The sequence below is a fragment of the Neurospora hispaniola genome (genome assembly GCF_033458365.1).
Source record: "Neurospora hispaniola strain FGSC 10403 chromosome Unknown B0T23scaffold_3, whole genome shotgun sequence".
Classification (NCBI taxonomy): domain Eukaryota; kingdom Fungi; phylum Ascomycota; class Sordariomycetes; order Sordariales; family Sordariaceae; genus Neurospora; species Neurospora hispaniola.
In genome coordinates, this window is record NW_026944408.1 from 2,745,371 (window position 1) to 2,768,478 (window position 23,108).

General features: G+C 51.8%; 6 protein-coding genes across 6 annotated transcripts; 2 read left to right on the forward strand and 4 right to left on the reverse strand.

The window, feature by feature from the left end:
- Positions 1–1,236: 1,236 nt before the first annotated feature.
- On the reverse strand, positions 1,237–3,563 carry B0T23DRAFT_335912 (Alg9-like mannosyltransferase family-domain-containing protein). The gene is made up of 2 exons (XM_062835799.1): positions 3,030–3,563; positions 1,237–2,961 (listed from the first exon to the last, which is right to left on the reverse strand). Exons 1-2 carry the CDS (start codon positions 3,528–3,530, stop codon positions 1,471–1,473), a joined length of 1,992 nt encoding a protein of 663 aa, XP_062694223.1. The 5' UTR covers positions 3,531–3,563; the 3' UTR covers positions 1,237–1,470.
- Positions 3,564–4,622: 1,059 nt separating this feature from the next.
- Positions 4,623–6,582, forward strand: B0T23DRAFT_118014 (ornithine aminotransferase). The gene is made up of 3 exons (XM_062831988.1): positions 4,623–5,230; positions 5,291–5,992; positions 6,048–6,582. The coding sequence occupies exons 1-3, from the start codon at positions 4,712–4,714 to the stop codon at positions 6,183–6,185; spliced, it is 1,359 nt and encodes a 452-aa protein (XP_062694224.1). The 5' UTR covers positions 4,623–4,711; the 3' UTR covers positions 6,186–6,582.
- A 529-nt stretch (positions 6,583–7,111) lies between these two features.
- Positions 7,112–9,036, reverse strand: B0T23DRAFT_118020 (major facilitator superfamily domain-containing protein). The gene is made up of 2 exons (XM_062831989.1): positions 8,821–9,036; positions 7,112–8,735 (listed from the first exon to the last, which is right to left on the reverse strand). The coding sequence occupies exons 1-2, from the start codon at positions 8,837–8,839 to the stop codon at positions 7,216–7,218; spliced, it is 1,539 nt and encodes a 512-aa protein (XP_062694225.1). The 5' UTR covers positions 8,840–9,036; the 3' UTR covers positions 7,112–7,215.
- A 3,978-nt stretch (positions 9,037–13,014) lies between these two features.
- B0T23DRAFT_440347 (uncharacterized protein) lies at positions 13,015–16,648 on the reverse strand (the record flags this gene model as incomplete). Its single annotated transcript, XM_062840724.1, has 2 exons — positions 13,015–15,733; positions 15,817–16,648. The coding sequence occupies 2 exons, from the start codon at positions 16,646–16,648 to the stop codon at positions 13,278–13,280; spliced, it is 3,288 nt and encodes a 1,095-aa protein (XP_062694226.1). The 3' UTR covers positions 13,015–13,277.
- Positions 16,649–16,833: 185 nt separating this feature from the next.
- On the reverse strand, positions 16,834–17,875 carry B0T23DRAFT_118055 (uncharacterized protein). Its single transcript, XM_062831990.1, has one exon. The coding sequence runs from the start codon at positions 17,809–17,811 to the stop codon at positions 17,059–17,061; it is 753 nt and encodes a 250-aa protein (XP_062694227.1). The 5' UTR covers positions 17,812–17,875; the 3' UTR covers positions 16,834–17,058.
- A 3,931-nt stretch (positions 17,876–21,806) lies between these two features.
- Positions 21,807–22,999, forward strand: B0T23DRAFT_377501 (mitochondrial import inner membrane translocase subunit tim-9). The gene is made up of 3 exons (XM_062837034.1): positions 21,807–21,969; positions 22,097–22,166; positions 22,551–22,999. The coding sequence occupies exons 1-3, from the start codon at positions 21,962–21,964 to the stop codon at positions 22,737–22,739; spliced, it is 267 nt and encodes an 88-aa protein (XP_062694228.1). The 5' UTR covers positions 21,807–21,961; the 3' UTR covers positions 22,740–22,999.
- The last annotated feature ends 109 nt before the right edge of the window (positions 23,000–23,108 follow it).

Sequence of the window (23,108 nt, forward strand, 5' to 3'; positions counted from 1 at the left end):
TCGAGGCGTCACGCATTCTTGGTTATTCATCACTTCTTTGGGAGATATAAAGACGCTTTGGCACTTCCTCCCACCCGTTTCTCTTGATCCCTGTCTCTGTTACTATAGGAAGATTTTTCTCCATCAACTCTGTACACTCCTTAGACCCATCTGTCACCCAATCAGAACTCCTCCGACTTGACTCTTCTTTACTATCTGTTTACTGTCTTTTCGAAACACTCTCAACATACACGCCGCAGACAATAAGCAAAGATAGGAACGAACGAAGAAGAAAAGAAAAAAGGAACACCGTCAAAGCACCCATTCAGCATTTCGATTTTGACCAAGCGTCGAACGAGAACTCGACCTCGACGATGAGGTTCACAGTCAACAACAACGCCCTACTTCTTGTGGCCGCTAGCATCATCACAAGCATCACAGGAACAGGAAAGGTATCAGCCCACCCAACCGACGATAAACTCGTCCAAAGCATGGTGGCGAGCCACATCCTGGAAGGGAGACTTAACACGAAGAGTCAATGTGGTTATTTGTAAGTGTTTTCCATTTCGTCGTTCCCCACCCCTCAACTCTTTGCACTTCATCATCATCATCATCATCATCATCTTCGAACATAACATCCCGCTCTCTCTCTCTCTTCCCCTTCCCACAACTCCCTTCTCTTCTCCTCTCCTCTTGTTCACCCGATCCCAACCACCCATCAATTAACTAACCCCATTATTTTTTTTTTTCCTCCCAACAGCGCCGACCCCCACAACTGCGTTCCCGCTATCTGCCGCTGTCAAGACGACCGCTACTATGCGCTCAACCGGGACAACCTAAAGGCAGGTAAGCACGGATGCGACCCGCCCTGGGACAGGTACCCTGGGGGCCCTTGTACGCTGAAGGTGTCTTGCTGCCCGGTGCCAACAAAGTGGGGGAATTACGATGATAATCCTGTTTTGACGTGAGGATGAAAAGAGATAAGAAAAAAAGAAAAGGAACTTGAATAGAGATAATTGGGAAAAGAGGGATAGTTGTTGGATATAGAGTGTGGAGATGGCATATGGGCGATGAGGGGATGTAGATGGGAAGGAAACACGACGGGGTGGGCATGGGAAGAATGAGAATGACGGAAAGGGCGGAGGAGGCTGAGGCAAGGAAAAGAACGCAAAGGGAAGAGATGAAGAAGAGTGGGAAGAGATACCGCATTGTGAGAAGGGCCGGGGACTGAGAGGAGAGGCAGAGGCCGGCCTTAAGCTGGTTATTTGCCTTTTGGACATCCTCAGTTGTTCCTCAAGTTCGTTGTACATATTTCTTTGGATCTTGCTGCTTTCTTTTCGCTGCTGCATTACATTTCTTCTTATTCTTTTGCGCCAGGCCTATCCTCGGCGCATATTACCAGTTTTCCTCCTATCTAGAGCACTTCTTTATGAACCACTCAACTCTCCCACACAACCACCTTGATCTCCCAAATCTAGCCGCCAGACCTACTCAAAACACACTCCTCTTTTGTTCTGCAACAAGCTCATCATAAACCCCCGTATTCCAAACGACCAACTTCCCCCTCCTCCTCCAATCCTCATTAAACGCGCCATTCCACCCCTCCCACACCTTGTTCAGTTCAATCCCCATCTCCTTCCCCTTTTTGTCTTCCTCAAAGAACTTCTTCAGCGACTCCTCAATCCCTTCAAACCCGACAATATACCTCGGAATCTCCTCCCCCTGTGTACCACCGCCACTAGTGAGACCATCACCACCCCACATCTCCTCCCTCAAGAACTCCACACCATACAACCCGTCCTCTTCTTCGGACTTCTTATAAAACCGATCAGCCTCATCCATGTAATCCCTCCTCTCCTCACTCCCGGGCTGCGTATGCAGCGGCGGCTCGCAAGTCAAAGCCCTGGCGCGCAGGGCCGGATAGGCGAGGTGCGAGCGCCAGGGGGTGGAGTGGCAGGGGGTAAGGAAGAGGGCGAAGAGTTCTTGTTTTTGGGACAAAGAAGAGTCGAGGGAGAGCGAGTCCGGGTGGATGCGCTCGAATTCGGCGCGGAGAAAGGTCATGACGGAGAGCGCGGCGGGTTGATGGAAGAGGGAGAGGTAGATGGCGAGGAGGAGGTTGAGGGAGAGGAGGTTGGCGAGGGAGATTTTGTGGCGGAGGGTTACGGGGCCTGTCGTCGTTGGTGAAGAGGGAGCGGCGGCGTTGCCTTTGGTTTGAGTTGTGGTTGCTGCTGTTGCTGATGTTGCTGGGATGGTGAAGAATTTGAAGACATAGGGAGCGGCTAGGATGTGAAGGATGGGGAGAAGAGGGTAGATGAAGCGGACTTCCTTGTGGGAGATGATGGAGAGAGTCCCGACCATGGACAAGACGGCAAAGGAAAGCGTCTTGAGTATGTTAGACTGGAGGACGGTAAGGGTTCTGGAAGACGATGTTGCCTTGTATAAACCAACGAGCGCAAAGGGGAGGAAGGTGGTTGTGAGTAGAGGGATTCCCTGAGAAAGGTAGTAGTGCCATGGCATGTGGCCGTAGAAGACGGCGAGGGACTGAGAGATGTTGAAGTACAGCCATTTGTAGGGCGGGAAGGTCCAAAAGCCAAAGTAGAGGCGGTCCGAGATTAGTGATACGGCAAGGACTGCACTACCACAGACGATGATCTCCTTGACTAGAACAAGCAATGTCGATCTGTTGATAGGAGACTCTCCATCAAGTGTCAACCGTGTGACGGTGAGGGTGAGGACTCCGAGCCAGATGAGCAAATTGGTTGGGCGTAGCAAGACGGCAACGGCAGCAAGAATGAGTGAGACTCGGAGGCTGCCCAGGTTGTCCTTGATCTGCAGAGGCTCCTGTTTGTTGGATTTGGCATCCTGAACAAGATCCCAGGGCCAGTAGTAGAGGGCGGCAATGGTCAGAGTAGTCTCCAAGGAGTTCGAGAAAGTCCTTGTGGAGCAATACCATTGCCATGGGTTGAGAACTGTCATCCACAGCTAGAGGCCAAAGTCAAAGGGTTGTCCAAGACATATAATCATAATGCATACATGGGCTTGTGACTTACAGCAGTCCATGGGACATTGCTCTCATCGCCAAAGATGGAGGTGGCCAGTTGCCAAGTATAAAAGTCACACAAGGCGGCAAAGACAGACTGAACAAGCTTGGGCAAGGCTTCGAGAACAAACATCTCAAAAGCAGGAGGAAAGAGCGCGGACAGGATCCAGTGGGCAGCCTTGTATGCCAGACCAAAAATGGCCGGATGGAGAGAGGAGCGAAGCTGATGTTGCCATTCCCAGGTCAACCAGGCCCCGCTCTGGTCTCCAAAGGCCATGTTCCATGCTGGTTCGAGAGCCTGGAAGTACTCGTCTGGCTGAAAGAAGGTGCGGAGAATAAGCGCATTGATGAAGCGAAAGACGAAGAGCAAGGTGAGGACGTCGTAAACCTGTGCAGAGACAACATGCCGATGAGGTCTTGTTGCTGGCGTTGATGTTTTTGGTGTCTTTACATCTCCAGTGTTAGCTCTCTCAGCCTCGGTGGGCTTGGAGATGGCCGGTTCATCAGGCATGTTTTGACCTGGGAGTGTTGGTCGTGATGCCCGTGGGTGATGTTGAGGTCGACAGGAAGGTACTTTTGTCATGTAGTTAATTGTTAAGGCACGTTTCAGGGGGGGGGTCAGCCAAAGGGATCCTCATCTTGGCAGTTGTTGATCTGGCATATGCCAGCTGACAGATCTCTCTCCCAATCTCCCTGACAGCCCCCGCGCTTTGATGGAAGGAATGGGGAATCGAACTGAGAGCTACCAGCCCTATCACGCAGCACGGTAATCAGCGCAGCCATGATTGGTTAGCGTCACGGATCGGAGCCCCTCCGTGACAGCACCGATGACGGCGGGGGGGAACCTTGCAGACTGGAGCCGTTCTTCCGTTTACTGAGGCTCCGTCTCCCCGTTAAATTTATTTTGTGCTACATACGAACCTATATAGTACACTAGTGGAAACGGCAGTTATAGTATCAAGTTATGTTAGTGCAGTTATACACTACGTACTCTGTCTACACACTGAGAAGTCCTCTCTCGTGGACAGGGATCATTCGAGGAACTCAAGTCAGCAGGAACATGAAGCTCAGGCATATCCCGCATCATCGGCATCCCGTGCTGAGGGCGGCTTCCTTCGGCTTCGATGCGTCCGGCAGCGGCGGCGGCTGCTGTCCACGCGGAGGGTTGGCGGATGTCATGTTCTGCACCGTCCCTTGTCTTTTGCAAAGCGGTGATGCGGACGTTTATCACTTAGAGGTCTAGTGCAGGACGTTTATCACTTAGGGGTCTAGTGCATGCCGCACCCTACCCACGCAGGCCACGCCCACCTCCGTCTTGGACGCAATGAATGGTGGCAAACCATCCGACCAGTGTTGGTGTTACCCATTGTCCACGTTTGCATTACCAGATAGGTACTACCATAGCAAGGTTCCTCGTTGATCCTCGTTGCCTCAGATCTCGCCCAAGTCAGTCGCTCCTTGTTTCGAGTCCAACTTTTCCCAGGACCTCTTGAATTCTGGTCAGCTTTTTCCATTTCCCGAGTCAGGTCATTCTCTTCTGTTTCTATCTTATATCAAGGCCAGACACTTCCAAATTGCTTCCACTTGAATCCTTTATTCCCAAGTCTTCCTTCATCCTACCTCTGTCAGTCAGCCAGCCATCGTTACCTTTACTTTACCACCTCTACAGACACCACCAAAACCACAACCATCATGGCGCCACTCGCTGATACTGCTTCGAACGGCGGTTCTACCCTCTCGCTCGACCACCTCATCACCGGCTCGGACAAGTACCACGCTGCCGCGACCAACGTTGCCATCGCCGCCGAGAACGAGTATGCCGCCCACAACTACCACCCGCTCCCCGTTGTCTTTGCCAAGGCTCAGGGCGTTCATGTGTGGGATCCCGAGGGCAAGCACTACCTTGACTTCCTTTCTGCCTACAGCGCCGTGAACCAGGGCCATTGCCATCCAGAGCTAGTCAAGGCCCTCACGGAACAGGCTTCGCGCCTCACCCTGAGCTCCCGCGCCTTCCATAACGATGTCTTCCCCGTCTGGGCCGCAAAGGTCCGCTCCGTCTTCGGATACGACATGGTGTTGCCCATGAACACCGGCGCCGAGGCGGTCGAGACAGCCATCAAGATTGCGAGAAAGTGGGCGTACAAGGTCAAGGGCGTGCCACATGACAAGGCCCTGGTGTTCAGCGCTGCTGACAACTTCCACGGACGGACGGTAAGTTGTGTCTTAAGCGCCAAGCTGCTCACCCCGATATTCTAACAAAAACTCTCGCAGATGACAGCCATCTCCCTCTCCGTCGATCCCGAGTCGCGTGATAACTATGGCCCTTACGTACCCCAGATCGGCGCCGTTTCCCCTTCGACTGGCAAGACCATCCGCTACAACAACATTGCTGATCTAGAAGAAGTACTGGAGGCGCACGGAAAGGAGACCGCTGCCTTCATTGTGGAGCCCATCCAGGGCGAGGCTGGTGTCGTTGTTCCCGACGAGGACTACCTTCAGAAGGTTTCCGCGCTTTGCAAGAAGCACAACGTCCTCTTTATCTGCGACGAGATCCAAACCGGTATTGCCCGCACGGGTCGTATGCTCTGCAGCGACTGGGCCAATATCAAGCCTGATATCATCACCCTGGGCAAGGCCATCTCGGGCGGCATGTACCCCGTCAGCGCTGTTTTGGCTGACAAGGAGATCATGCTCGTCGTTGAGCCTGGTACTCACGGCTCCACATACGGCGGTAACCCGCTTGGATGTGCGGTATCGCTCCGTGCGCTGGAGCTTGTAGAAGAGGAGGGTCTGGTAGAGAAGGCCGAGAAGCTGGGTCAGATCTTCCGGGAAGGAGTGGAGGCGTTCAAGTCTCCCATTGTTAAGCTCGTTCGCGGCAAGGGACTGTTGAATGCCGTGGTTATTGATGAGTCTGCGGCCGCTGGGCGGACAGCCTGGGATTTGTGCATTTTGTTGAAGGAGAAGGGTGTCCTCGTGAGTAATGTCCGTTCCTCCCGTTGCTGATGATAGTGCTAACCACAAATTCCAGGCGAAACCCACACACGGCAACATCATCCGCTTCGCTCCTCCGCTAGTCATCACCGAGGAGGAGCTACGGGGTGCTATCAAGACCTTCGGAGAGGCCCTGCAGGAGCTCCCAACTGTCACGAAGTCCGAGGGACATTAGTTAATGTTTGAGGAGGATGGAGCGGCGTGTTGCGTTTTCACTCGGCATGCACTGCATTTGTTGTAACCCGGGCGCAATTGGTTTTTCTTCGATGTTCGGATACCCAGGGACTTGCGGATATCAGACTGATTATTGGGAATATCTCTATCATCCTGACCCTTGACGTCAGCGGGTTATGGGAAAAGTTTATATACCACCATGTAACACAGTTAATCACCGGAAGGAACAACCCATGAATCAAACAATACCAAGTGTGTTCACCCTACCTTACACCTTACACTTCCACAAGTCATACAAAACACAACACTCTCGTAGCTAGGCGACTTCGGAGACTCGGCGACCGTCTAACAATACATCGGGTTTTTATTGAATCCTTCTGGAACACCTTGAAGGCCTTTGCATAACCTCCAAAAGCGAAAAGGAGCTCGGGACGTCGGGCCTGTCAGGCAGTGAACGGGTCACACCCGTTACCAGCGGGCACCTCCGTCTTGCCTACTGAGTTGCTGTTTGGCTTCTGGTCTCGTCACGTTCCAGACACAGAGCACTGTACAATTGACACCTGACATAAACGTCATACATCGGACAAAATCGATAGGTCATACCCTTGTATCACGAGGCTTGTCTTGTCTTCCGAGTTTTAGTATTTCGCTAGGACTCATGGATGGAATTACCTGTTTTCCGTGGCGTTATCTTAATGTTTATTTTGTATAGTTATGAGAAACGCCAACTAATCAAGAATTGGATGATGGGAAAAGAACGCTCGACGGAGGATGTTAAAAGTCAAAAATTTGGTAGTGTTGCATACATTCATAGAGTACAATAGATCCTCGGTGTCTGTACGTATAAGCCTTGATAGATTCTCCTAACAAAACAAGTCATCATGGCTTTGAAAGCAAACATTTCTTCCTAAACATCCCATGGTATCATTTGATAAAAATAAAAAAAATTAATAAAAAATAAAAACCCTCTGTTCGCTCTTCGCTTCCCCTCATATGATCCTCATCATGCACATCATCCCATACAGGCACAATCAAAGCATATACCTAAACTCGGGATTCAGATCCCCCAAATCCGCCTTCTCCTCCTCCGTCAACCCCCCATCCCCTTGCATCTTAGCTCTCCTCTTATTCTCCATCGTCACACTAATCGCATACAACAGACACGCCAGCGCTGACAAGCACGTGAAAGAGACACAAATCGCGTACCCCATGCGATAGTGATTCTTGGCATCGCTCGCCACAAAGCTGTAGGTCGCAATGATACCGCCAATGTTGCCAAACGCAATCTGCCACGCCGTGCCGATGGCCTTGCGGTGGTGCCCGCCCAAGTTCATGTTGAACCAGCACACAATGATGGGCATCGCACTGTAAGCGCCCATGGCGACGAGAAAGAGGCCGCCGTACTGCACGTTGACGTGTGCTGGGTCGTGCACGGTCATGAGTATGGCGAAACCGGCGATGGCGACGGCGATTCCCAAGATGGCGAACATGAAGCGGTGGCGGAGATAGTCGGAAGCCACGGCGGTGACCATGGCGAACCCGAAAGCGGCGGCCCAGGGCGGGACGGAATGGAGCTGCGTCTGGATGGCCGAGTACTTGTAGGAGCCGATGATGGTCGGGGAGAAGTACGCGTACGAGTAGGCGGGGACGATCAGGCCGAGGTACATGATGCCGCCGAGCCAGATGCGGTGGTCGGTCAGCGCCTTGCCGACGTCCCGCAGAGTGATCTTGCGCTCGGCCGCCGAGTGTCCGTGGTCCGCTTGCAGCATGGCCTGGACGTAGTCGCGCTCGGCGGGCTTGAGGAAGCGTGCTTGCTCGGGGAAGGCGGGGAAGGTGAAGAAAAAGAGAACGCCCGCTAAAAAGGTGACGCAACCCTCCACGATGAAAATCCAGCGCCAGCCGCGGTAGCCTTGTAAGTGGTCCATCTTGCCGATGGCGGAGGCCAGCAGGCCGCCAAAGGCGCCCGCCAGCGAGGTGGAGGAGAAGAAGAGCGAGTACCGCTTTTGCGCATCGGCGCGCTTGTACCAGGAGGCGAGGAGGAAGAAGCAACCGGGGAACATGGAGCACTCGAACACGCCGAGGAAGAAACGGGTGGCTAGTAGACCGCCGTAGTTCTGCACCAGACCCTGGAAGATGGAGACGAGACCGAAGCCGACGCAGCAGATGGATAGCCAGACGCGAGGCGAGAACTTCTTCATCAGGATGTTGCCGGGGATCTCGAGGATGATGTAGGGGACGAAGAAGATGGTTAGGGCCGTGTTGTATTCGACTTTCTCCAGCCCCAAGTCGGCCTCGAGTCCAAAGGAGCGGGCGTTGCCGATGTTGACTCGGTCCAAAAAGGCGAGCAGGTAAAGGAAAATGATGAAGGGGATGATGTGTCGGTCGATCTTGCGCACAATGGCCGCCTCGGTGGTGCCCTCGGGCGGCGAGAGAGCAGTTGCGGTCGTGGGGGAGTTCGGACCAACGTCGTAGGAGATGCGGCCGGCCTCGGCGCCCTTGTCGGAGCTGCTGAACCCCGAAGGGTCATGATGGGTCTTCTCCTCGAGGGAGACTGTGATATCATGTTAGAATGTGACGTGTGTGTGTGTGAGGTAACGTGAAATAACGTGAAGGAGAAGAGTAAGGATTCAACTTACGGTCCTTGATATCGGACATGATTATTGTCTTACAGCTTCTGGTTCCCGAGCAACATCCACCTAGAACTACCTACAAGAACGGTAAAGGTGAGGGAGGGAAAGGGGGAGGGGGGGGAAAGAAGTGTCGTTTATAGGAAGCTGTAGAAGGGGGAGGAGATCTGCGAACGATCGGCCATGCAACGGGGATTCGAGGTTTAAGTACTTGGGTACGGGTCGGACGCGGTGTCAACATGTATCGAAGACGCACTGCGGACAGACACGGCGGAGGCCGACCGGTCGGGGTCGGTGCATCAGTGCAGATATGATGGTTGCATCTGGCATGGTACATACATGAGTACATGACTGACCAAGGATCTCTGGCGTCAATCCCCTTCTTTCAAAGTGTGTTCCATTACACACGGTCTTCTCGATGGCTCACGTATAATTGGATGAGTGTGACACAACGAACGGACACACTTGGGTGCGCCGGTGGATGGCCGATGGTGACCTGGATCGACGGTGTCGCCTCCACCATTGACCATTGGGGAACTCTACCCTAGCCTTTCCCAATCCGTTGTCATTGTTGCATCCACGGTCCGTCCAGTCCACTTGTTTAGACTTTGGGCTCCGTCCAGGGGTCCCGACCCCCGACGGACAACTTTCCAGACTCAGGCAAGCTCGGTGTTCGGGAGAGCGTTCCCGGAGGACGGGATTGGAGACGAGGAAAAGGGAAAGGCGGGGTGACTGATGGTATGTATACCTACGATCACTTTTCTTTTGTCGCCTTTGTCACTTTTTGATGTTGTCTCCCCTGGAGCTAACCACCACGACCACCATGACTCCTATGCACGTGTACGCAGGTAGTACAGGAAGAAAGGAAGACGCACGCAACCATTCCAACTCCATTCTATCCTTCCATTTCATCAGCTTGCTTCCACGGGGAACTCTTGTGAAACCAAGACATATACACACACACAACGAAACGAACGGTAGGCGTCACGCCATTCCCGTTTGGCTGTCGCCTGTCGCCTGTCGTTTCTGTTCTACAAGTTTCGCAAGTAAAATCCCGTCTTGTACTCACTTTCTTTCTTAGAAAAAAGTGCCCCTTCATGTCTCGTCTTCTCGGGGCCGATTCCTCTTTTTTGGGGGGAGTCGGGTTTCTTCCTCCTTTAGGCCCACCACTTACATACAAGTTTGTACATAATATGCAAGCGATTTCGCTTTTACAACAACACAACCCTGGACAGTAAGCTACATAAGGTGTTTGACTCGCTCCATGCGTCTTGGCGTACATTTGCTACTATACCGTGTTAGGTAGGTCGATCCCTTGAAGCCTCGGCCCTATCGCGAATGTGGTGACATTTTTCGACAGAAGGAATTAGCATTTGGGATCGTTTATGTCATGGCAACGGAGCCGCAGTGCAAGTGTGTGTCGTGTTTAGGTTTGGCAGCGGAGGCGGTGGAGAAAGTGATGATGGACGACGAGGGCGGCCGGGCTGAATGGATGGATGGAGACGGTGACGGTGACGGGGCCGGTACCTTTTGAGCCTCTTGCGGTAGAGATGGTGGAGAAGAGAGGTGAGAGAGAGAGAGAGAGAGAGAGAGAGAGAGAGAGAGAGAGAGTCATTGGAGCTAAGAGCGATCTCGGTCTCGACCTGGGCTGCTGGGGCTGAAATGGTCGCCGGATATCGGTGAATGAATGCTACGCTGTTGGAGTCATAAAGAGTTCAGACCGTCACGTTGCATTTTTCTCGCAAGAATCTCTTGAATTTGTCAGGTCTTCACAGCTCCAGCAATTTCAACTACCTACCTATCCAACAAAAACAGCGAGAAATCGCCAACCATCTCCCGGTTGTCAAATGGCCAAAAGCCGAGACCATTCCTTTGTCTGCCATTCCCGTCCCGTCCTGGGCGACCGACCACTGCACACCCCCTACCCCGCGCCAAGTCCCGAGGTTGGCGCAACGACCCTAGCACATCTGGTTGGTGGGATTTTGCGGGGAAAGAAAGATGGACGGGAGTGAGTGATGGACGCTAGCCTTTCCCGCTTTGTTCTAGCGCGCCTACTTGTCAACCATCGTGTGTTTTGACGGTCACGGTGTTTGGACTCCGAAATACGGAGTTTAAGAAGCCAACCTCCTGTGTTGTTTGGTTGCTGCCCCTTTTTCTTGAATTCTTCGATGGATGATCTGCCCCAAAAAAAAACTCTTTCTTCTTTTGTCTTTGAAAAAGAAAAATATCATGTGAAGAAAAAGGAGTCATAATGGTGGATCTTTGCAAACAGAAATTTTCATCATGACAGGACAGCTCCGCATGTCAAGTCCCAGACGACTGCTTGTTAGGTGTCCTCGATATCCATTACCGAAAATACACCTTTAAGCTTCTCCCCCAACTTCACCAACGACACTTGGCTTTTTCCCTTTGTGTTTCTAATTCTTCTTCCTTCTCCCTTACCACATAAGAAAAACAAAATACAGAATCCAAGCAACGGGGACGAACGGCTGATGGATGGAAAGAAACAAAGAACGGTTGGAAATGGGCACAGTGACGGCCTGGCAGGTCATGCACGCTACGCCATTTTGACTGAATTCCGCTGTCAAGATCGACACTTGAGCAGTCCAGCGGGTTCAGCTCGGAATGGTGCCGCGCTTCTACTTGGATTATATGTGTGTGTGCACGAGTGAAAGACAACCAGCGGCTGAGGAGCCTCAACAGCCAAGGCTCCCAAGAAAACCAGCTGAGAAAGCGAAGCCGAGGTGTTGGTTGGACCTCCTTCGTGGATTCCGATCTGGTACTTGCAAAAGTTTTGTTAGCAAACTAGCAAACCAAACTAGCTTGACTCGACTCAAGTTGAAAGCTTAACAAAACCACCTAGTGTAACTAGGTGTCGACCATTGTTCCCCTTTGCAACCGACGACTTGGACATTCAACAGTTCGGTATGTATCGAGACGGTGGGTTACTGTAGTCCCCTCCGGACTCGGTACCAACCACAGTAACCTTCACAAACCGAACTTAAACTTCAAGTCCATGGCCCCGCAACTCCATCCGGTACTGTTTTTTTTTTTTTTTTTTTTTTTTTTTTTTTTTTTTTTTTTTTTTTAGAGGGCTCATTCATGCACACAACGTACAATTACACATGTAACTTGTTAGACTAGAGTCTAGACTCAGCAGGAATTAAGCGGACTCAGCTCATTTCTCTTTTTAGTGTAAGTGGTGATCGTCTGTACATGACGATGCCGACCCGGTGGAGTGGTTCTGGGTAGTGTACTGTGCGTGGTGGTTGTTTAGTTGTGTGTGTGTGTCATGTTGGTGAGGTACGTATTGTACATGGCGCAGATCATCCTTAAAAAAAATATCAGCTCTGATCTGATGTCATCTGATCGGAAATTCGTCCCTCGCGTGGGTTTGGTGAGATTATGTCCTACGATATGCATACTTAATATATGAATGATGGATGTGATTTTCAGGATCTTCCCCAGACGGATGTGAATGCTTTTAGAAATCATAATGTGCAGTTCGACGCAGTCGGTCACGAAATTAAAAATGCTTCACAGGCGCGTACGCATATATATCCCTGATGCGGATCCAACACAACTGGCAATCAAACATACGTGTGGACCGGTAGGTACATTGAGCATTTCATTTATACTCGATTTTTTCAATTCCGGATGGAATATGGTAAAGGCCGTCGAAGAAGAATCAAGAAAAAAGTGATCCCCACACCAGGTTTTGGTAAACAAAGTGAGAACAAGAAGAAGAGGAATCGTCATCCAATTTCGTGAATTCGTCAGTTGTGTGTGTCATCTGGTATTCCCCCAACCACCCCAAAGTCCATCGATATTTGTATGTGGTTGGTGGTGTGTGGCCGAGCATTAGTTCTGTGATTCTTCGTACTACAGACGACGAAGGCGATAAAAAAAAGGGAAACAACCGGTTCTCCAAGCCATGCATGGTTTGTTGTAGGGTTTCAAGGTGAGGAAGGGGGGTTGCCCTTTGTGAGCGCTAGATGATGGTTATAGGTGACTGTTGAGTTGTCGCTGATGATGCCTGACTTATTATGCCCCAAGACACAAACATGAAGTTCTAATACATCTCTGTGTTGTTTTGAATGGTCTTCCAGCATACAACAAGGAAAATAATATCCCCGAGTCTAAACACAATAATTCAAACCAGTAAAAGACGCTTAGATTCTGTTGTCCTTGGTACCGCAAGTTGTACTAGAGACAAACAAAATCTTCTTCGGGTATCTCTGGATAGGGTATCCGCGCAACCAAGCCCTCGACCTGACCCGCTCTCTTGCGCTGAAGAAGATAAAAAAATAAAAAGAGAAAAGCAGCAGAAAAAAGACCATCCGAGATAAACTAAGTTAGACATTAAAACGGAGTGATAGTTTGTATGGTAGACCACAAGACGGGTATGATTGACTTGAACACTAGTAGAATACTGTGCCCTGTTCATCAGGCTTGCATCGGCTGTTTTACTCATCTAGATCCATGTGCCTTGAGGGAGTGAGCACGGACGCTTCAGTCGGCTGCTCTGGTGTTTTGGGCAAAGGCTCTTGCTGCAGTTGGGGCTGCGATTGATGTGCCGAAGCCTGTTGGGGTTGAGGGTGTTGTGACAAAGGCTGCTCTGGCTGGAAATTGGGCTGAATCTGGGCTGGAAATTCCTGCACGACAGGTTGCACCTTGACCGACTGCACTTCAGTCTGGTAAAGTGCTGGGGGTTGCTGAGCTTGCAGCGGCTGTGGTTGAACTTGCTGGACAGGTTGAGCAGCAGATTGGATGGATGTCTGTGAATGTGCCGGTCCTGGTTCCCGCATGGGCGGTGGTGGCATCGGAATATGCTCATCGCTATACCCATTTTCGCTTCCGTTGATCGTCTCCCGCTTCATATCCAGGCTCTTGCGGATTCGTTCCCCAATGGATGCCGATCTACCATCATGTGCTGGTGGCGACTTGGTCCTTCTTAGTTCCGCTGTCTCCCTATGCTCGCGGTACTTGTTTTTCAGCCAGTCGGCAATGTTTGACTTGCGGTATTCACTACTCTTGTCCCAGTCCCTGTCTCGGTCACGGTCTCTGCCTTCTCTGGTTGCGTCGCTCATCATCGAACGGTCATCGAGGCTACTTATCATGCCCGCGTCAGAAACATCCCCGCTCATGCTTGCCCGGGGTCTGTGATGGAAATAACCAGAACTGCCTACAGAACTGTTGCTCCCCTCAGCCTGCGAATTCGAACCAAGCATACGCGGGGAAATAAGAGGCTGGCTAATGTTGAGAGGAGAATTCAAGGATATGCTGTCCTCCTTTTTCCTCGATAGGCGCCACCGCCTCCTCTTATCCCTGTCCGGGGATGCCACCTCTGGGCTGGCCAAACTAGCCGAAGTCTGCGTCTCAACCTGATCAGGATCAGACATATCGTTGTATGACGTGACCGAAGTCGGCGGAGATTCTCGTGGTTTGAGTTGTGCCTCAGAGGCATTGTGGGGATGCACGGTGGTTGAGGGCGTAGAAGGTACCTGGGATGCCTTCGGCGTAGAGTCGCTGGGGGAAGGCGCAGGTTGTCCGCCCGACACTACCGCATCAAGGTTTCCGGGCAAGGATGGAACCGTATCCATGGGATTCGCAGCTTCGACACTGGGCGATGCTGTTGCTGAGCGAGGAAGCGACATCGTCGAGCTATGAGCACTATAATGACCTCCGGCTCCTGGCATCTTCTTCTTCAGCTTGTTAGGCTGTCGAAGTTCGTTTTCCCCAGTGGGCGCCCTCTGGAAGATATTTGATATGTTGGGTATGCGGCGTTCCTTGGAGGGCGTTGCGGCCTCGGCCTCAGCATCTAACAGCTTTTCCTGACTCCTGGTAGCCGAGACAGAATGATTAGGTAGCAAACTCGAAGGAGCTGTGGATGTGGCTATGGATGGTACCGAAGATTCTTCCGGGGGTGTAGCGACCTCGTGAACAACCGCTGGCGCTGGTGGCAGTACTGTCGGCGTAGGAGGCGTAACTCCAGGAACTGACGGCGGATGAACCGGCGTCAAGGGGCCGACTGGGGAACTAGACGCATCATATCGATGCGCGAATCTTCCGGGCGGTACGCGAGGCGATCGTTTCGATGGCAAGGTGTTGCTCCGGCCCAAACCTCCCGTAGGTGTGGAAGTCAATGCAGGGCTTCCAGGACTCGGCGCTCCATTCGAAGCAAGAGAACGCCTTGAGGATGTCGACTTATTTCTCCTAATCATGCCTTCCTTGGAAACACTTTCGGCTCCAGCGCTGGCATTTGATGCTGTTCGGTTCACTCCAGGTTGATAGTTCTTTGGTATCTCCGGGGCATTGATGGTAGGCGTCCCCTTCTGGACCTCCTGAACCGTCCTCTCATCGGCCGCTGTACCTTGCATGCCGATAAGGAAATGATCCTGGTTCTCAATGAGAAATATAATGACGCATTGGTTGAGGCGATACTCCTCGGGTGCCATAGCGTGGGCCGGATGGGAGAGCATGCCTGGCTGGAAAATGGCAGCCAGGTTCTGCGAGTTCATGCGGTTAACGTCAGACTTGGCGGCGAAGACGGCGAGCAAGTCCAAGATATAAAGCATCAGCTGGCGATTGAGTGGCGGCAACTCGGTAATCAGCTGCTGGTATCTGAGGATGGCGGCGTCCATGTCGAAATTCTCGACAAACTGGGGGCCATCGGTATCACCTGCGGCCTGCCTAGTGGCCCCTTTCAACGGTTTTCGAAACTCCTCATATAGTTCGAGAGGGACCACCGGCTCCGGGAGGTCGTTGAGGTAGCGACGGAGGACATTGGCGGCATCGTGAACTGTGTACCCATCCCACACCAACCCCTTGCCGTATCGGTCTGGCGAATCGAAGATGTGTTTGAGTTCCTTGATCCTTTTCTCTGAACCACTGAGACGAAAGATGCCCTCAACGTCGGTTGCTTGGATGAAAAGTTAGGACTCTCCAAAGGTATGCCACAGGATGAAAGGGGGGGGGGAGAGGGCGGGGGGATGCTATACGAACCCTTTTCCTTCAAGAAAACACCACATTTGGCAACCACGATGGGGACGTAACCGTAGATGTAGCTTTTCCCATTTTCGTCGACAAGGGATATGGCAACATTGGCATACTTGATGCTATCGCGAAGGGGGACGCCAAAGATGCCTTTGGGCGGTTCTGCTACTACTGATTTGGTTTTAGCGGAGTCCTGCACCGGCCAGGGTCCATTTACGCCAGTACATCTTCTACTAAGACGCCAGTTCAGGAAGCGAGCAAGAGTGTCTAGTTGGAGAGGCTTCTCATTGAAAAGTGCGCCAGTAGACATCCGATTTAAGCTCACACTTGTTTGCTGAGATCGGGCATTCGCTCGGGCTGCGATGAGGAGCTCCTGCGCAACTATCTCCTGCAAGAGGGCCACAGCTTCCGGCAGGTCGCTTAGACAGCCTTCTTTATCCTCCGCAAATAAGGATGTTGATCGGTAGGGTTTAGATCTAGTGAACGGGGTGGCTATACCGTGTGCTTCCTGATGCTTCGAGGGTAGCTTGAAGCCTTTCCACCACGACTTGAGGTCTCGCTTTGTGGGGAGTGGAGGTTGCGGCTGGTGCGCAAAGGCACTGTAGGGATTGTATGCTCGATGCTGCGGCTGCGACAGCGACTGGGTATGCGAGTGCGAATGCGCCTGGGCCTGGGCCTGTGCCTGTGCCTGTGCCTGTGTCCGTGCCTGTGCCTGTGCCTGTGCCTGAGCCTGAACGTGGACCTGCGCTTGCGCTTGCGCCTGCGTCTGCGAGGAGGTTGGAGGCGGTGGTGGAGGACCATGGGCGGGCGCGACGGGCGCGGCGGCGGCGGCGGACGTCATGGCGGTTGACGGCAATGACGGTGACCGTGTGACGACGGAGGAGGGATGGCGGGCGTGGTGACGGGACGGGACGGTGCCGAATCAGTCGGGTGCCGGAAAGGCAGACGCTGAGGGAGGCGGTCGACAGTCACCCACGCGTGGCAGAAAAAGATGGCAAAACCGGACGACGTTGTGGACTCGAACTTGCAGGACTGGGAGACAATGACGGCGGAAGGAGGACGTTGAGCAACCGGGGGAATGCGCGTGGGGCAGCCGAGGCGAAGACGAAATGGGAGGATGCAGGCTTGCTTCAAACTGCCTGTCAGGCTAAAGTCTGTGCAGCAGTAACAGCAACACAAGCAGCGTGTAGTGTAGCAGCAGCAGCAGCAGCAGCAGCAGTATGTACCGGTATCAAGGTCGAGCGAGGTAGGTCAAAGTTGTAAGAAGGAGGTTTGTCTGCGACGCGATGCAGCTTGGAGTGCTGTAGTGGACGCTGACGACCTGCCGGATAGTGGTTGGCAGTGGATATGGGATCCATGCAACTGAACTGAAGTGGAAATGCACCGCACGCACGGTTTGACGGGGCGGCTGGCGGCAATGGAACCCTGTCTGGCTGTGTGGTCTTTGATTCTCTTGTTCCTGTCTTGACGTGACCAGTCCTGTCGGTTCCTGTTCCTGTTCCTGTTCCTGCTCGCCCACTTCCTTGGCCAGGCTGATCGAAGCCACCTAGTTGGAGGACCCGCGCACTGGAACCTAAGCCGGGGGGTGGCTGGCGAGCTGAAAGCCCTTCCGGATGTACCAAGGGCGTGGATTGTCGCAATGGATGAAAAAGGAGAAGGAAGGGAAGGCGAACCCGGTTGTCGAAGGGCTTCAACCTGGTCGCAAAGCTGTTTGCTCAGGAGATGGCTCCGTACAGACGGTTTAGACGGTATAGGGCGCCGGGAGAAAGGGGAAGACTGTGTGGGAGGGGATCTCGGAAGATCTGGTTCGTCGCCGGGGCGACCGGGACGTCGGGTGTCTTTGCTTTCGTCTCGTCTGGGTCCCGTCTGTTTCGTCCTGTATAGGGTACCCGTTTTCCCTGTGTAGTGAGAGAATGGTGCTGGTAACACTGCTGACCAAGGTGGGTGGCCGATCTGGCCGGCAGGGAGAGTGGCAGGTAGGTAACTGGGGACGTTGTATCTCATTCCAATGCATCCGTCGCATACAGAATGGAACAACTGAACTGAACTAAAGAGGAAAGAAAAAAAATGACACACACAAACACACAAAAAAAAAAAAAAAAAAAAAAGATGGCCGGGCCCTTTGACAACTGAAGCTGTGGCTTTTGCTTCCACTTCCCCCTCACAACTGAGAAAACGATTTGGGAAAGAGCAACAGGGGATCAATGGCTTCATTCCGTCTCCGGGGCGGTTTCACCCACTGTGTGGATGCATTTCTGTCACACTGTATCTACTTTGGCAGTGCAGTGCCGGGCCGCTGCAGCACTCCAGTCGCCTGTAGCCTTTTTTTTTTTTTTTTTTTTTTTTCTTTTTTTCATTTTTTTTCATTATGATTATTTCTTACAAGTTACTGCACCACAACCCATCCGATCCCTTTTCCTGCCGCATTGGATCGATTTGGAATGTCGTGCCTTACCTCATCCTCAAGGTCCTGTGTTTACAATAACGCCGGAAAATACAACCGAGATCGCAAATCAATCTCTTGACCTACCTCTATCTGTTACGGCTGAGGGTTTCACACCGATAAATAATTGTAGAGTTATCCAGGATAGCCAGTGTTCCAACCTGAGTCTGCAACGTCTCTTGCTGCAATGGAAAGCAGCCATGTCCTGGCAACGGCTGTGCTCGCCTCTGATATATACTACCATCTGACTGTCTGTCCCCTGGCATTAGTGCAGAAGTACCTACCTGCTACAGGAGGTAGACAATGTACACTACTCCAGACTTCAATGGCACAGGTCTAGATCCTGTCATGATACAACCTCACATCTCCAACCTTTTCGGCATTCGATCTCCGGTTTTCCACTGTCGGATGGGAGGGGATATTCTAGACTATTGACTATTGTCTTGGATGTTCGACTGCTTAATTTGTGTTAGACATTGGCATCCACGAGAAGATGGCGGGTGTTTTCTCCTAACTAAACCTTCGCGTACATGCACCTTGCTTCCAACTGCCATAAGTGTCAGATCCACCACAGCACATGACCCTAATCCGGAGTGAGTCCACTTGACTTTCACTTTATTACAGTAGTGCATGTCTATGAACAGTTGAAACAAAACCGTCTGTCATGATGGGATTTGGACATTGTATGACAAGATCGACGCACAATTAGGTTGGGAGTGCGTTCAACAACAGGAAGGGACGGAATGACGTACTAGGTCAGCGTAAAGGTACCACCAAGTGCAGTGTTTCTCACTGCAGCGGGCAACATACGGCGACTCGGTGCATTGCGCAGCACGCAGCACGCAGTTAGTGGGTGTAACCGGCGCACAGGGCAGGCGTCGTTTCCACTTGGTTTGTCCTTTCCCTTTGTACTCGACAGCGTTTTGAGTTTGAAATATTTCAGTGTTCTCAGACAGTCCTTAGCTGGTGTGGAGAGGGGATCATGATGCTTCAGTTTTGTTCTCTCCATTGTCCAATATCATTGTGGATGTTCTCTTCCTTTTTGTTGCGCTCCAACCTCTCTGTTCAACAGCAGCCCAGCCACCATCTTGCCCACCAAAATCCACCTTGAACTGTCAAGTGCTGGAAAACAGCCACTGGATTTCACGATGCCGCCAATCCATAATTCCAAATATAGTACCTACACAGTGCTCGCACGAATCATGTTCCCCAAGGCAAAAGATCCCGCCGTTCGCTCACACCGAACTGTAAACTCAAAAATCACAACAGCAAAGACAACACGACACCACAATGAATACCCAACGAAGCTTGCAGAAAGGACACGAATGGCGAAGCGTGCATCGTCGTCACTTTCGCCTCTCCAAACAAAGGAAAGATTCCCAACGCTTAGAGTTGATGGCTGCTCACCTGACAGGTCAAAGGCCTTGCAAGGGTCCAAGAGGTGCCCACGATACTACACCCCATCTGTCCACAACTTGAATCATGGAAAGCGTTTTGAAGCCGCGATCGTCTCTGATCGCCCAGCTGGGACCGCAGCCGGTATTCAAAGTCCAGACTCAATTGGACTGTCACTATGACCAACGACTGCTTTCCCCGTACAGTCGCGTGGTTTCCCAAGACTCCAACGCACATCATTCCTGGCACGCCCGCAAGAGCTCGGAAACCCTAACTACATACACTTTAGTGTGCTGTTCTCCAGATTGGGGGAGAGGGGAACTACACTAGGCCACAGAGCGTCCGTCCCGTTGCAAGTTCACGACAAGATGACATTTGGTCGGCAGAGAGGAGATGGTGAGACAAGCGAAACATGCTCATGTGGTCAAGGTTGAGTTTCCCCCTCACTTCGCCAAAGACCAAGCATGAACATGTCATGCGCCACACTTGACAAGAGATGGTAAAATGGCTTCGCTTCGCCGCCAGAGTCCGCAGTCGCGTTCACCGTGCGAAGAATTCCCACAGCTTCAGCAACCTTTCGTATCTATCCTCAGACCCCAACTTTGAGCTTCGTAGCGTAGACATGGGCGAGTTCACGCTCGGCTCATTGTATTCTCACCGCTTGATGAAGTTGACCTGAGCCGCCTAAAAACATATCAGATTGCGATTCACCCCTTAGTATAGCCGACGGACCGAGCTTTTGCCGCGACAAGGCAGCTCCACCTAGAGCCTCCAAGCCAAGTTGTGCGTGTGGATGTATCAAAACCATAACGATTGGGGATGGGTCACAAACAAGGCCACCTCAAATTGCCACAACGGCTTGAGAGTAAAAAAGCATGTTGCACCCATCAACTGCGGGTCTTGTTTCATCTTTCATATGCGGGCAAGACATATTCCTCCCTGAACACGAGATCCTTCCCGGGTGGACGTCATAGGCTGACTTTGGCTGAGGCTGCATGTAAGCCCACGATATGTTGGTGTTTTGATTTCCGGGAACACACCAGTGTAAGTAAGCACTTAAAAGGCGATGAACACTGCAGTAATGAAGAAAGAGGACGTCCGCACCATATCTCACTAACCGCAAATAACCAGCAATGGGAGAAATGGCTCACATCCCAGCACCTTTTTTTTTCTTCTCACCACAAAGCCATGGCCAAAGTAACGAAGCCTTTCGGCGACACAAGACACGGAGAGATAAAGCAGCCCAATGGACATCAGTCCCTATGAGCCAGCGGACATGCCGTCGTTGTACAACACCATACGTTGCACACAATCAGTCCTTCCCTTCACTTCCCCGCCCTGCTGAATGGTGGGTGATACAGGGACGAATTGCCGGAAACCTAATGGGGATTTTATTGTCCACAGGCAAGACAAAGGCAAAACCTCAGATAACAAAGTGCCAGTGAGGCTCTTCTGTTTGCCTATACATAGTAAATGTCTGTTTTTAGTGGTGGTCCCTCCAGTTGGCGCCGTCTCCGAGAGGTTGTTGCCCTGTGTTGGATCGTAAGGAGTGATGTCATTCCTCACCGTTGGCGTCGGCTATGGTTGCAGTGAAGACTGCTGGTTGAGCTGCCTGCAGTTGTGCAGTGCAGTGGTACAGTGAAGATCCCTGCTTTTGCAACCCCCTCCTTTTGCAAAATCCCCCCTTTTGCAAAAGATTTCGACTGCCTGCATTCCCTCTGGTGGTAATTCCTGCAACCTACAATTTGCAACGCTAACAGCCCGGATTTGCAAAAGCAGGGGTCGAATTTGGTGGGGCGGGCACTCTTATACCCATATACCGGGGTCTAATAGTTCTAGGAGATCCACTTTCTAGTACCTCTAACTATTGCTGAGTGGCTAGAAGACTCTTACCTGGTCTGTGCTCCTGTCCTCCCTTTTGCAAACCCCCCTCTTTTGCAAAAAATCTGGGCTGCCGGCATTAGTTGCAAAAGCAGGGGTTCTTACTGTAGGTACAATGTTAAAAGCGAACGTTGGTAGCGCACAGACCTTCTTTGCTACTGTATCCCCCGGTCTTGCCAAGCCTTGCTGCCAAGCGCCAAGCAGCGAGCTCTCTGCCGGGCGGTGAATTTTTAGAACTGCAGCTTCAATCCATCCGACTCGTTTCTGCCCGTCGCGCGCAGCGGGCCCCAGGTACGACATCGACATCTATCCATCCATCCATCCGTTATCGATTCCACCTCTGCCAACCGTACCAGGACCTTACATCCATACTACAACTCGAAAATCCCCGAGAGTTCGGAATCATCACCGAACCACAACACCAAGTCGACAACAATGGATGGGTAAGCAAGAGAGCAAGGGAAACAACAGTCACCTTGTGGTTTCTGTTTTTTTTTTTTTTTTTAGGACAAGGAGAACAAGACTGGAAACCCAAAACTAACGTCATCGTCAAACTTTCCAACAAAACAGACTTACAGCCGCCGAGAGCCGCGAGCTCGACCAGCGCCTTCAGAAGCGCCAGGTCAAGGAGTTTATGAGTGTACGTCGTATATACACACTTTCTTTCCTCTTTACACATTTGCGCCACCAATATTCTTCCATCTTCGAGGCGTCGCTACATCTTAGATCCAAACATAGCTACCGTCATCACCAATCTTTTATCCCCCGGTCTTCCACCATCCCCCCCAACTATCCCATCTACTCGCACTTACTCCCAAACTGTTTTCCACCCCTCCTCCTCCTCCTCCTCCTCCTCCTTCCTTTCCACCTATTTCCGAACTGTCACACCTCAATTTCCCTATCCATCCTCCCCATCCAACACCACCCCTCTCCAAGCCTCTGCTGCTCTCCCATCTATCCCAAAACCAACCAAACCTCTTACTAACATTCCCCTCCCTCTCTTCTTTCTTCTAACAACAAACAGGTCTTCGGTAACCTCGTAGACAACTGCTTCACCGCCTGCGTCGACGACTTCACCTCCAAGGCCCTTTCCGGCCGCGAGTCCGGCTGCATCAGCCGCTGCGTGCTCAAGTCCATGTCCACACAGACGCGCCTGGGCGAGCGCTTTGGCGAGCTCAACGCTGCCATGACTGCTGAGATGCAGAGGCGGTAAAAATTATACACTGTACTACAAGGAAAGGAGAAGGGGAAGGAAGGAAGGAAGAGGGGTTGAGGGAAAAAAAAAAATGTGTATAAATAGGTTCGGGAAATAAATTGGGTTGACGACGATGAGTCGAGGTGCGCATGCATGCATGCGTACCATACCTACCGTAAAGGATATTGTGAGTGAAGGTGCTGGTTGGGTGCAGAATGAGGTGGTGAGGAATACCGGTTTTCTGTTGTGGATGGATATGGAAAGAAGAAGAAGAAGAAGGGGGGGGGGGGGGGGAGAGGGGGAGATGGATGGTATTGAATACCTGGGATGGATGGTGTCGAAGATGAGTCCTAGTTTCTGCCAGCTTTGGCTAGGTAAGTAGGAAAG

Coding starts and splice junctions, on each gene's coding strand:
- B0T23DRAFT_335912 (XM_062835799.1), bottom strand. CDS start 3,530: ATGCCTGATGAACCGGCCATCTCCAAGCCCACCGAGGCTGAGAGAGCT. Junction 2,962..3,029: donor GCAATGTCCCATGGACTGCT/GTAAGTCACAAG, acceptor TTTGGCCTCTAG/CTGTGGATGACAGTTCTCAA.
- B0T23DRAFT_118014 (XM_062831988.1), top strand. CDS start 4,712: ATGGCGCCACTCGCTGATACTGCTTCGAACGGCGGTTCTACCCTCTCG. Junction 5,231..5,290: donor ACAACTTCCACGGACGGACG/GTAAGTTGTGTC, acceptor AAACTCTCGCAG/ATGACAGCCATCTCCCTCTC. Junction 5,993..6,047: donor TGAAGGAGAAGGGTGTCCTC/GTGAGTAATGTC, acceptor CACAAATTCCAG/GCGAAACCCACACACGGCAA.
- B0T23DRAFT_118055 (XM_062831990.1), bottom strand. CDS start 17,811: ATGAGATACAACGTCCCCAGTTACCTACCTGCCACTCTCCCTGCCGGC.
- B0T23DRAFT_377501 (XM_062837034.1), top strand. Junction 22,167..22,550: donor AGGTCAAGGAGTTTATGAGT/GTACGTCGTATA, acceptor AACAACAAACAG/GTCTTCGGTAACCTCGTAGA.